At 41.6% G+C, this 13,043-nt stretch overlaps 1 protein-coding gene across 7 annotated transcripts in view; it reads left to right on the top strand.

The window, feature by feature from the left end:
- TCP11L1 (t-complex 11 like 1) overlaps window positions 1-13,043 on the top strand; it is a 40,041-nt gene that overhangs the window by 1,723 nt on the left and 25,275 nt on the right. For 5 of the 7 annotated variants that reach the window (XM_082748915.1, XM_082748919.1, XM_082748916.1 and 2 more), the window contains exon 2: window positions 2,002-2,189. In XM_082748915.1, coding sequence (XP_082605041.1) covers window positions 2,027-2,189 — 163 coding nt within the window. In that variant the 5' untranslated portion in view covers window positions 2,002-2,026. Of the gene's footprint in view, window positions 1-516; window positions 614-2,001; window positions 2,190-10,750; window positions 10,967-13,043 lie in introns of those variants that run through there. The other 2 variants (XM_082748918.1, XM_082748921.1) reach the window with 2 other exon arrangements.

Consider the following 13,043-nt stretch of genomic DNA (forward strand, 5'->3'; position numbering starts at 1 on the left):
GATAGATAGAGATAAAAATATAGAATTTTTTTAAAGGATTTTATTTATTTATTTGACAGAGACACAGCAAGAGAGGGAACACAAGCAGGGGGAGTGGGAGAGGGAGCACCAGGCTTCCTGCCGAGCACAGAGCCAGAGTCAGCTGGACTTGGCTCCATCCCTGGACTCTGGCATCATGATCTGAGCTGAAGGCAGATGCTTAACGACCGAGCCACCCAGGAGCCCCTAAATAAGTATATTTTGAATTGGATTTAAGGCAAGGATGCATGCAGATGTTCAGTAACTAGCCCAACAAGAGTTCAGGGAAAGGTACAGACATTGCTGGGAAGTGTCCTGGGAGGAGTAGGACTTGAGCTGAATCTTAAAAGGATGAGGTTAGTTTACTAAACTGAGCATTGGAGAAAAGCATGCCTTCCTCCTCACTGCGCAGTAGGAGTTACTTCATCCTTTCTGAGCTCATTCTCAGCATGTGAAGAGGATAAAATTAGAAGTGTGTGTGTTTGTCCTTTCTCATAGAATATGCTGGCAATGTTATCTTTTGGTTTGGAGCATATCCAGAGCCTAATAGGATTTAGGACAGAGGAGATGGTTGTCTGGAGTGGGATGTCAGAAGGTAAGGAGAACTGCATTAAAGCAACTTTCATATTAATAATACAGGCCTGGAAAAAAAAATGCAGGCCTGAAAATGTCAATTCCAGTAACTTCATTTTATTTAATGGAGGGATCTGAAATTTCAGATAATTATATCAAGTGATTCTTCTCTGTTTAATGTGCAAAAGAGAGACTGCCAGACCTTTTGGAAGGAGTCAACATTTCTTTTGATCCCTGGATTACCATCCAGGTGTATAATAAAGACTAATTAGTATTTATGAAAATGTTTTGTGATCTCCAAGTGCTGATGGTACAAATTCTAATTATTTGCAGTTTTGTGAATGCAGAAACATTGTGTCTGTCTTCTCCCTTAATTAGAAACACCTTAGGAAGAGAGAACTCTAGGGAAAAACCTTGGGAAAGAAAAACTTGACAAAACTTCTACAGTAAAAAGAGGTTATGGGCGCCTGGGTGGTTCAGTGGGTTAAGCCGCTGCCTTCTGCTCAAGTCATGATCTCAGGGTCCTGGGATCGAGTCCCGCATGGGGCTCTCTGCTCAGCAGGGAGCCTGCTTCCTCCTCTCTCTCTCTGCCTGCCTCTCTGCCTACTTGGGATCTCTCTCTGTCAAATAAATAAATAAAATCTTAAAAAAAAAAAAATTTAGAAAAAAAAATAAAAAGAGGTTACGATTTCAGGCCTTTTTTTTTCCTTTTTTTTTTTTAAACTGGCCCAAACCAATGTGCTAAATATTATTCCTGTTCTAACCAGCAACTTAAAAAATTAAAACCCCGCCCAACCCCATACATTGTGGTTGTTTGCAACTTCCTCCTTATGATCTTTTCCTGCTCACTGACAAGAAGTTAATAAAAATATTTGCCCCGCATATTCTTACATGCCTTGTAAGATTCTGCCTTCTGTGTCATCTCTAGTCATCCACACAACAGAATGAAGGAAGCGGCTCATCAGCCCAGTGTATGGAAGCAAAGGTTAAAAGCATGGTTTCTAAAGATTTTTCATATCAGCTCTCAGGAATGAAAGTAGTGACGAATTGAATCACTCTTTGATTAAAATAGAAGCGGGCACTTGGTAGTATTATCTTCCAACAATGTAAGGTCCTGTTCTTTTTTCTTTTGACATGGTACTTAGGTGTGTGGAACAAAAATATTCAAACTTGTCGCTCTGTATCTGAGGTACAGGTCCATAAATTTGGTAAATCACAAGCGTCATTTTAGAGCTGTCTGTTTAATCACTGAGGTACAATATGATAGCTGGGTAAGAGCTTCACAAGCCCATTCATTTTCACAGGTGAGAAAATTGAAACCCAAGGAGAATAAATGATTTGCCCAGAGTTGTACTACTAGCTTAGTGGCAGAGCCAGAACATTTGGTTCACTTTTTTTTTTCTTTCCTAGGAAAGTGAATTAAACTTAACTGAGAATGTCCGAAAACCCTGACAAGCCCAATATAAATGAAGCAGGAAAATCAAAATCGAATGATTCTGAGCAAGACCTTGAAGATGCTGTGAAAGGTTCTGATGCTGCTCTACAGAAAACAGTAAAGTCGGGCTCTCCCAGCACCCAAAGAGTGCAAAGACCTCACTGTAAGCAAATTTGCCTTTGGGTAGAAACCCTATTATCATGTTTTGAGATAATATTTTGATTAGGCTTCCTTGTACTTGTGACCTTGACCTGGGTTCTAATAATATAACATTGCGGATAACTAGTAAGTTATAATATTTAAGAATAGCAAGTTTCTCAGCCGGCAGCGTAGTCACTTGTGGGTTTTCTTTTTTTCTGAGTTTTTTTTTTTTTTTTTAAGATTTTATTTATTTATTTGACAGAGAGAGCACAAGTAGGCAGAGAGGCAGGCAGTGAGAGAGAGGAGGAAGCAAGCTCCCTGCTGAGTAGAGAGCCCAATGAGGAACTCGATCCCAGAACCCCCGAGATCACAACCCGAACCGAAGGCAGAGTCCCAACCCACTGAGCCACCCAGGAGCCCCTCTTTTTTTCTGGTTTTTAAAAAAATTTTATTTATTTATTAGAGAAAATGCCCGGTGGGGAGGCAAAGAGCAAGAGAAAGAGAGAGAGAGAGTCGCAGACTGAGCAAAGAGCCCTGCGGGCCCATCCCAGGACCCATAAGTCATGACCTGAGCTGGAAGGCAGATGCTTTACGGAGCCACTCATGCGCCCCCACTTGTGGGTTTTCAGTTGCTTGAGAAATTAAAGTTTTAGGATCCTGTCCAGAATATTCCTGTCTTCCTGCGGTCTCCGTGGCATTCCACTTTCTCTGAAGTGCTCTGAGAAAGAGGGTGGAGTGCAAATTGTAGCTTTAATTTAAAAAAGCGTCTGAAAAGTCTGAGGCAGGTTCCAGCCAGGACTGTGCTTGTGCAGGTTAAAAAAGAAATAGGTTTTGAATGTGAGTGAGGTCACCACACCCTAACTTCATTGCCTGGGGGCTTCGTTCCCACGAGGCTGAGGGGATTCACTTTGCTGAATGGTCGGTGAAGTCATTTCAGATCCCTGGCAGGGAGCCGGCCTCATGGATGAAAAGGTGGTAATTTCCACAAGTATTCCCAGCAGTCGCCCCAACTCATGTCTTTTATTAAGAATACTTAAGCTTTTTGAAGTGAATCCAAAAATGAAAGTTTTAAGAGGGAGTGTCATAGTCTAAGAATGTCAGTGCTGATGTTATCTCTTTAAAGTGGAGGTGATCAGTAGTTCTTCATATTTGAAAGAAATATCAACATTTTTGGGGTTTCAGGTTGTTTCTTTTAAAATGATCAAAGTCCTTCCCAGGTAATTTATTAGTCCACACAGTACTCTTTTCTTTCTTTCTTTCTTTTTTAAATTAAGGTTTACGCCCCGTGTATGTGGCATGCTTTACTGACTGGTCCAGCTAGGCACCCCTCAACAAAGTATTCTTTTTTTCTTTTCCTTTTTAGATTTTATTTATTTGAGAGAGAGAGAGAGGGAGAGCTCATGTGGACACACATGCATGCGCCCATGGAGCAGGGGTGGGGAGGTTACCAAGGGAGAGGGAGAAGCTCACTTCCCGATGGGCAGGGAGCCCAACACAGGGCTCAGTCCCAGGACCCTGAGATCAGGACCTGAGCCGAAGGCAGATGCTTAACCGATGTTTAACCACACAGGTGCCCTTCAACGTAATATTCTTATTAGCAAACATTATGGGCCCCATTTTTATTGTGGTTTAGTATCACGTAAATTTTGATAAATACCAGTAGGTTCAGGGAAACTCGCTGTTGGTAGGACTGTCACGCATGTGTTATACCTTACAGAAAAAAAATTATTTTTGCAGAAAAAAATCAGGTTCTTTTAGCACCCGAAATGTACAAAGACCTCACTGTAAGCAAATATGACTTTGGTCATACTGGTCTCTAATATGTATAGTTAGAAAGCTTCTGTTGTCTCATTCTTGTTTATTTTTTAAGATTTTATTTTTATGTAATCTCTATACGCAACAAGGGGTTTGAATTCATAACCCTGAGATTAAGAGTCCTATGCTTTACTGACTTGAAACAGCCAGGCATCCCTGTTTTCTCATTTTCATTTTTTATTTAAAAAAAAAATTTTTTTTAAGATTTTATTTATTTTTTTTTCCTAAGGATTTTATTTATTTATTTGACAGAAAGAGATCACAAGGGGCGCCTGGGTGGCTCAGTGGGTTAAAGCCTCTGCCTTCATCTCAGGTCATGATCTCAGGGTCCTGGGATCGAGCCCCATGTTGGGCTCTCTGCTCAGCAGGGAGCCTGCTTCCTTCTCTCTCTCTCTCTGCCTGCCTCTCTGTCTACTTGTGGTCTCTGTCTGTCAAATAAATAAATAAAAATCTTTAAAAAAAAAAAAAAAAAGAGAGATCACAAGTAGGTAGGGAGGCAAGCAGAGAGGGTTGGGGGAGCAGGCTCCCTGCTGAGCAGAGGCTTAACCCACTGAGCCACCCAGGTGCCCCTGTTTTCTAATTTTTAAGATGAGGAAATTACACTTATCTCTTAGGATAGTTGTAAAGATTAAATGAATTCATGTAAAGCATTTAGAATAATGCTTGGCACCTAGTAAATGCTCAATAAATATTAATTGTTAATACTACTGGCATGTCATCTATTGCGATTAAAGATACCAGACTGATTGCTGTAATTGGGATGTATATGGCTGACATGATGGTTTTATCACCTACAGTTTCTGACAAAGGAGGATCATTGGTATGGATCTTTAGTCATTCTTTGATTGATGGCCTTGCTTTGGCATCCTGTCAGTCTAATGGCATGACTCCAAATTAATGTCAGGCCAACATTAGACTATATTATCTGAGACTGTATGTAGTTATGTCCTTAAGACAAGAGTACTTATCTTGGGACCCAAGATTTTTAGGGGTTGTAGGAACAGCCAGAAAAGTATATCAACATTTGTGTGCATATGCATTTTTTTAGGAAGAAAGTCATGGAAGATTTCATTAAATTTGTTTAGAAGTCTATACCAAAATGATATATAAAATCAGTTCCCTAAAATATTGCTCTGGCTTCCTTGTTCTTCTTATAATAATAGGTAGGCACAGGGCCATGGGCCTCAGTGTAAAGCTCAGACCCTATAGTATGGGGACCACATCAGGAAGCCTCACTCATCACCTAGAGCATAAATAAGAATTTATAAAATATTGGGGCGCCTGGGTGGCTCAGAAGGGTAAGCCTCTGCCTTCGGCTCAGGTCATGATCTCAGGGTCCTGGGATCGAGCCCCACATCAGGCTCTCTGTTCAGCAGGGAGCCTGCTTCCCCCTGTCTCTCTGCCTGCCTCTCTGCCTACTCTGTCTGTCAAATAAATAAATAAATAAATAAATATTAAAAAAAAAAAGAATTTATAAAATATGAAAGAAACTGTAGACATTTGAGTTTGTAGTAACTGTAAAATCACTTCTGAATTCTACAAATTAAAATGTAAATAGCAAAAAGATAATCTTTAGCCTTGCAAATTATAATAGAGTAATATTTTAAGGGCAGAATTGCTGTTGGTAACTGTGATGTTGTGAATTATAAAATAAGAAAACTCTGGGTTTTGGCTAGTTCCTGGCAAAGAGCTCCCTTGGAATTTCCTAAGTGATGAGCACTGGAAAGGTATCTTTTGTTATGTTAATGAGGTGACTTCTGGAAAGCATATAGATCACTCAAGGATGGGGGCTGGTTCCTAGGGGGACCCAGTCTCATATGATTAATTGGAGGGTTGAAACTTTCTTTTTTTAATTTTAAAGGTTTTTTTTTTTGTTTTTTTGGTTTTTTGTTTTTTTTTTTTTGGTTTGTCAGAGAGATTGAGAGCGAGTACAGGCAGGCAGATGGGCAGGCAGAGGCAGAGGGAGAAGCAGGTCCCCTGCTGAGCAAGGAACCAAGGAGCTCCATCCCAGGTGGCTGGGATCCCAGCGGCTCAACCCAGGCGTCCCAAGGGTTGAAACTTTCAGTCTCATCCCCCAACCTGCAGAGTGGGGAGAGGGTCTGGAAGTTAAATCAACTGTCAATGGCCAGTGATTTTTTTTTTTTTTAAAGATTTAAGAGAGGAAGAAAGCAGAGGCCTGGGCATGTGTGGGGAGGGGTGGAGAGAGAATCCACCAGCAGATTCCCTACCAAACAACGAGAGAACAGGGACCCAGACCCGGGGTTTGATCCTAGGACCCTGAGATCAGGACCTGAGCTGAAATCAAGAGTTGATCGCTTAACCGACTGAGCCACCCAAGCGCCCTGCCAATGACCTAGTGATTGAATCAATCATGCCTGTATAATGAAGCCTCTATTAAAAACCCCAGAGGACTGTGTTGGGGGAGCTTCTGGGTTGGTGAACACGTGCTGGTGCTGGGAGAGTGGGGTGCTCCGGGCACGGACGCTTCTCCCCCCTTGCCCCACCCATCTCTTCACGGGGCTGCTCCTGAGTCTAGCCTTTTATACTAAACCAAGGATCTGCTAAGTGACACGTTTTTCAGTTCGGTGAGCTGCTATAGCAGATTAAGTGAACAAGAGGAGGGAGTCATTGGAACCTCTGATTTATAGCACAGGTGACACGGTGGACTTGGAACTGGGGCAGTTTGTAGAACCCAGCCCCTAACCTGTGGGATTGGACGCTACCTGCAGGTAGATAGTGTCAGGATTGAATGGAATTGTAGGACCCCTGGTGGGTGTGTGACAACTGCTTGCCCCCACACACGTTGGAATTTGGGCGCAGAACCTTTAGTAGTGATAGAGAATATTGGAAAAAAAAAAAAAAAAGGCTGGCTTGTGAGAATTGGTTGGCCCTAATCTGAAGTGGTGATTTGATTCTAACAATGATGTGTTCCTTAAACACAGAGCTCCTCAGAGGAAGGGTCGGTCAGCTGTAACTTAATGTCCCCTCTGAGATTCTCTACTTCCATATGCTTCTCTGCTCACAAAGCACCTTCTGTGCTGGTGTTTCATCACCTTTTGGCCAGTGAAAGATGCTGTATTCAGATGAAAAGCATCAATTGTTATTCCAGTTAATATTTTCCATTTAGCTTTTTGGTTTATTGAATCAGTTCTTTGTGAGTTTAATTAGTAAATCCCAGGTCTCCTTAGATAAAGGGATGACACTAAGTTCTTACATTTTTAAAAAAAGATTTTATTCTTTTTTTTTTTTTTTTTTGAAGATTTATTTAGCTTTAGAGGGATAGAGATAAAAAAGGCACACATGTGCATGTGGGCAAGGGACAGATGGGGTGAGGGAGAGGGAGAGAGTCTTAGGCAGACCCCATGCTGAGCACAGAGCCCTAGGCAGGACATGATCTCAGAATCCTGAGATCATGACCTGAGCTGAAACCAAGAGTCAGACACTCAACTGACTGTGCCACCCGGGTGCCCCTAAAGATTTAATTTTTTTTTTTAAAGATTTTATTTATTTATTTGACAGAGAGAGATCCCAAGTAGGCAGAGAGGCAGGCAGAGAGAGAGGAGGAAGCAGGCTCCCTGCTGAGCAGAGAGCCCCATGCGGGACTTGATCCCAGGACCCTGAGATCATGACCTGAGCCGAAGGCAGCGGCTTAACCCACTGAGCCACCCAGGTGCCCTAAAGATTTTATTTTTAAGTAATCCCTATATCCAACATGGGGCTTGAATTTACAACCCCGAGGTGAGAATTGCATGCTCTACTGACTGAGCCAGCCAGGCGCCCCTGTGAGTTAATTAGTGTATCCCAGGCATCCTTAGATAAGTGGATGGTACTAAATTCTTACATTTTGGTTTGTGTATTTCAGTAATCTCCACACCCAGTATGGGGCTCGAACTCACAACCCCGAGATCAAGCTGCAGGCTCTTCCAACTGAGCCAGCCACGGTCCCTCCCCTCTTACATTTTTAAAGCTCATGACTAGACTTTGAGTTATGGTGTGTCTGTGTTCAGTCAGTATTTATTAAGTGCATGCTGTGTGTCAGGAACCCAGCAGTGAGCCAGCAGGTCCACACAGTCTCTTTGCTCATAGAGCTTGCTGTCTAGTGAGGAAGACAAAGTAACAAGCAATTTCTACACAGTGCACTATGTTCTGTGGATAAACTTTACCCTTCTTCACTGCACTCAGTGAATTGCCATTTGAGAAATTGCAAACACAAAACAGTCAACCCTGTGATTAGTATGCAGTGAACAATTCCTGTGGGTGTAGATCTGTAACGTATCCTGATCATATCATAGAATTGTAGCTCTTATCTCTTTTGATCAGGTACCCTTCATTAATAAGTTTGATTTTAAGTAGCCCCTAAGTTGGACAGTGCCTGTAAACTGGTGTCTGATGTTCTCAGCACTCGGTACAAATGGTTTTGTCCTAAGTATGCCCAAAACCCTGTGAACGCACTAACCTATAATTTGGAAGTCTCCTCTTTCATAGAACATTCCTTCGGTTGTCCTCTTTTTGCATATTAGCAAATAGTGGCCCTGGAAGATTTAAAGATTTAGGAGCAGAGGGAGATGGAGAGACAGAATCCCAAGTGGTCTCCCCAGTAGTGTGGGCCTCCTCGCAGGGCTTGACCCCACCACCCCGGGATCACAACCTGAGCCTAAACCAACAGTCAGATGCTTAACTGACTGAACCAGCCAGGCGCCTCTGGCCCGGAAGGTTTAAATGACTTGTTCAAGGTCACATTCAAGAGTCTTGGTTAGAGGGAATTGAATTTCTCCCTGACGTGCTCTGTCCATTGTGTTTCATGAGACCAGCGTCTATTTCTCATCACCCAAATGCCCCAAATTGTTGAAAAATGGCAAATTTACTGTGAAAACTGGGTGTGTTTCTGTTTGTTTGTTTGTTTGTTTGTTTTTCATAAGTTTAAGATGATCAGACATTTGAAGATTTTTGCAAAACCAGGGCTAAAACAAAACTTGGAAGCCTTGGTGACAATCCTGAGTCTCTTTAAGTTGGTGTGGCTCTTGATCTTGGGGTTGTGGGTTTAAGCCCCACATTGGGTGTAGTTGTTACTTAAGAAAAATAAAATCTTTTATTCTTTTTTTAGGATCTTTCTTTATTTGACAGACAGAGATCACAAGTAGGCAGAGAGATAGGCAGGGGAGGGGGGAAGCAGGCTCCCTGCTGAGCAGAGAGCCCAATGTGGGGCTCAATTCCAGGACCTTGGGATCATGACCTGATCCGAAGGCAGGGGCTTAAACCACTGAGCCACTCAGGTGCTCCTGGAATTTAATAATTTCTGATGCTTGCTGTTGATATGCCACAGTGGAAGTTCCATTTTCTGATAAATGGAAAGAGAAAATAATAGCTTGAATAAATTTAATAATCAGTATGCGTATAGCAAATTCCTGCTCAGTGCCTTTGAATTTTTAATCGACTTCATTGAGGTATGATTTATATATAATGAAGTTGAATTTTAAGTATGTATTTGAGTTTTGACAAATGTATTTACAGTTGTGTCACTGCTGCCACAATTATGAGCTGCTAGAACATTTTCATCACCTCCCCAAATCCCCATGTCCCTGGACAGTGAATCTTTCCTACCATTTGATCACAGCGTTTGACCCATTTAATGTATTGTTGAATTTGGTTTGCCATATTTTGTCGAGGATCTTTGCATCTATGTTCATCAGGGATGTTGACCTGTAATTTTCTTTTCCTGTAGTGTCTGGTTTTGGTGTCAGGGCAATGCTGGCCTCATATAATGAGTTCCAGCCTTTGACAACCACTTACTTGCTTTTTGTCACTATAATGTTGCCCTTTTTATGATTTCAAATAAATGGAATCATACTGTATATAGTCTTTGTATCTGACTTGTTAACTTGAGATGATGCTTTTAGGATTCATTTGTGTCTTTGCATGTTTTCGTTTATTCCTTTGTTATCACAGGGTAGTATTCTGGTGTATGGTTACAATCTGTTTATCCATTCTGCCGTTGATGGACATTTGGATTAGTTCTAGGGTGTGATTGTTAGGAAAAATGCTGCTGTTAAAATTTGAGTACAGGTCTTGGCCTGTACTCGACAAAACATGGCCATATGTTTTCAGTTTTCTTGGGTGAAGACCTAGGAGTGGGTTTGCTGGGTCATGTGGTCAGGGTATGCTTTACTTTATAAGAAACCAAGAACCAGTTTTCCAAAGTGACGGTACCATTTTTCATTCCCATTGTTTATGTATGAGAGAGTTCCAGATACTCCACATCTATGTCAGGACTTGGTATGGTCAGCATCTTTCATTTTGGCCATTCCAGTAGGTGTGTAGTGGTATCTCAGTGTGGTTTTAAATTGCATTTCCCTGAATCTAAAAGGAAAAACCTACAGTTTTCAACTTGCGTGAGGCAAAACCCAGTCCTTCCTCCTGGGTTTTTCTCCTGGGTGTCTCTTTTACTACTCACACAGAGTATATCACTTTTATTTTTTTATTTACTTGAGAGAGAGAGAGTGAGAAGGTGAGAGAGGAGAAGGTCAGAGAGAGAAGCAGACTCCCCATGGAGCTGGGAGTCCGATGCAGGACTCGATCCCGGGACTCCAGGATCATGACCTGAGCCGAAGGCAGTCGTCCAACCAACTGAGCCACCCAGGCGTCCCGAGTATATCACTTCTAATACCAAATGTGTGGGGTTCCCCTCCCCTGCCACCACCAAGCAATTTTCACACCAGCTGGGTGTCCTACACTGCAAATGAATTCTGACACTGTTTGCCCACAGATACCATCAGATCTTACAGGTGAAGGGCTTAGTTCCACAGGAATACTGCCCCCCACCTCCAGTCCCTCTGCTTTGGCCACGAGTCACAAGCCTAGGTTGTCATCTGTGCTTCTGACCAGTGGGCTATAGCTTGGAGATTCCGCCAACCCCTCCATGGATTCTGTTGATGTGCTAGAGTGGCTCAAGGAACTCAAGGCGACACGGTTCACCGGTTTATTAAGGTAAATACAGATGAGCAGCTAGATGAAGAGCTACCTGGGGTGAAGTCTGGGGGTTTCCTCCATGCTGGAGCTTCTGTCTCTGTGGAGTTGGGGAGCATCACCCTTTCCAGTATGGATGTGTTGGACAACCTGGGAGACCTCTGAATGCCCTGCTATTGAGACTTTATAGAGGCTTCCTCCTGCAGGCCTGATTAATTATTAACTCCATTTCCAGCCCTTCTAACCTCTCTGGAGAATAGGACTGAAAATTCCAGCCTTCTGATCCTGGCATGGTCTTTGTGGTGACCAGCCCCCATCCAGAAGCTGTCCACGAGCTCATTCAGAGTCACCTCGAAGGAACAAAACCTGTTCCTTCTGCTTATTGCTTCGGAATTATCAAGGGGTTTAGGAGCCTACTGTTAGTGAGGGGATCAAAAACCAAATATTTTTTTTTTTCTTCAAAGATTTTATTTATTTATTTGATAGAGAGAAATCACAAGTAGATGGAGAGGCAGGCAGAGAGAGAGGGAAGCAGGCTCCCTGCTGAGCAGAGAGCCCAATGCAGGACTCGATCCCAGGACCCTGAGATCATGACCTGAGCCGAAGGCAGCGGCTTAACCCACTGAGCCACCCAGGCGCCCAAAAACCAAATATTAAAACTAGATGCTCCTCGTGTTCTTATCACTTAGGAAGTAAGAAGGATTTTAGGAGTCTTCTGCCAGGAACCAGGGGTAGAAACCAGTGTACATATTTTCTGTTATCTCACACTGATGATTAATGATGTTGAATAGCTCTTCATGGCCTACTGGCCACTGTGTATCTACTTTGGAGCAATGTCTCTTCAGATCTTCTGCCTATATTTTACTGGTTGTCATCTGTTTTTGTGTTATAAGAGTTCTTTCTGTATTCTGCCTACAAGTCCTTTATCACATGTGTGTTTTGCATAGATTCTGTCCTACCTGACATGCCTTTTCATCTTCTTTGTAGGAGTCTTTCACAGAATAAAAGTTTTAAGTTTTGGTAAAGCACTGTTTATCAATTTTTTTCTCTTAATATATTGAGTTTGATCTTTTTGTATCTTACTCCAGATATCTTAATTCAAGATAAAGATTTCACCTGTCTTTTCTCCTAGGAGTTTTAAAGTTTTAGCTCTTATATTTAGGTCTGTGGTCCATTTTGGGTTCCTTTTTACTTATCATGTGAGGTTAGGGTTGAGGGTCATTCTTGTATATACTGAGAACCAAGTGTTCCAGCACTGTTTAGCTAAACTAGTCTTGCCTCATTGACTACATGTATATGTATGTATGTGTGTGTGTATCAGTCTGTTTCTGGGTTCTCTCTTCTCTTCACTGGGTCTGTAGATCTGTCTTCATACCAAAAATACTGTCTTGATTGTTGTAGCTTTAAAGTAACTCTTGAGATCAGTTAGTGTAAATCTTCCAACTTTATTCTTTTCCACAGTAGTTTTCATTTCTGTAGGTCCTGTGCATCTCCATGTAAATTTTAGAATCAGTTTGGCTTTTTCAACCAAAAAACTTGCTGGGGTTTTTACTGGGATTGCATTTTATGAATAGATCAATTTGGCAGAAATTGACATCTTAGTAATATTGAAAATTTTTATCTGGGCTTTGATTTTTGGATATTATATTTTGCTAATATTCATGAAGCAAGATTTATTTATTTACTTATTTATTTAGTATTTTTATTATTATCCTGTGGAAACGTTGAAAAGACTTTTTGTTGAGTATTCCCAACTTCCCCTATTGTGACTAAATAAAGATTTTTACCAGATAGCATATGACCAGCTCTTAGATTTAGTTCCTTTTTTTTGGTGAGCAAAGGAAAAAGGTAAAAGAGGAAGGTAAATAGTTTTTGAGTAACCTAAGAAGATCTTTATAACTGCTAAACCCTGTGCAAACCAATGACATTATTTATCTCATTTGAAGCCTAGGTCTTATCCCCATTACAGAAAATTAATATACCTTCTTAATTATCTTCTGGGTCAGTGCTTTTCAAATTATGGTTTCAAAACATTTTTAGTATCACATACAGGGTAGTAGCTTTAGTTTTCTGAGTAGCACATGATGTGCTAAACTAC

Source organism: Mustela nivalis (assembly GCF_964662115.1).
Source record: "Mustela nivalis genome assembly, chromosome: 9".
Lineage (NCBI taxonomy): Eukaryota > Metazoa > Chordata > Mammalia > Carnivora > Mustelidae > Mustela > Mustela nivalis.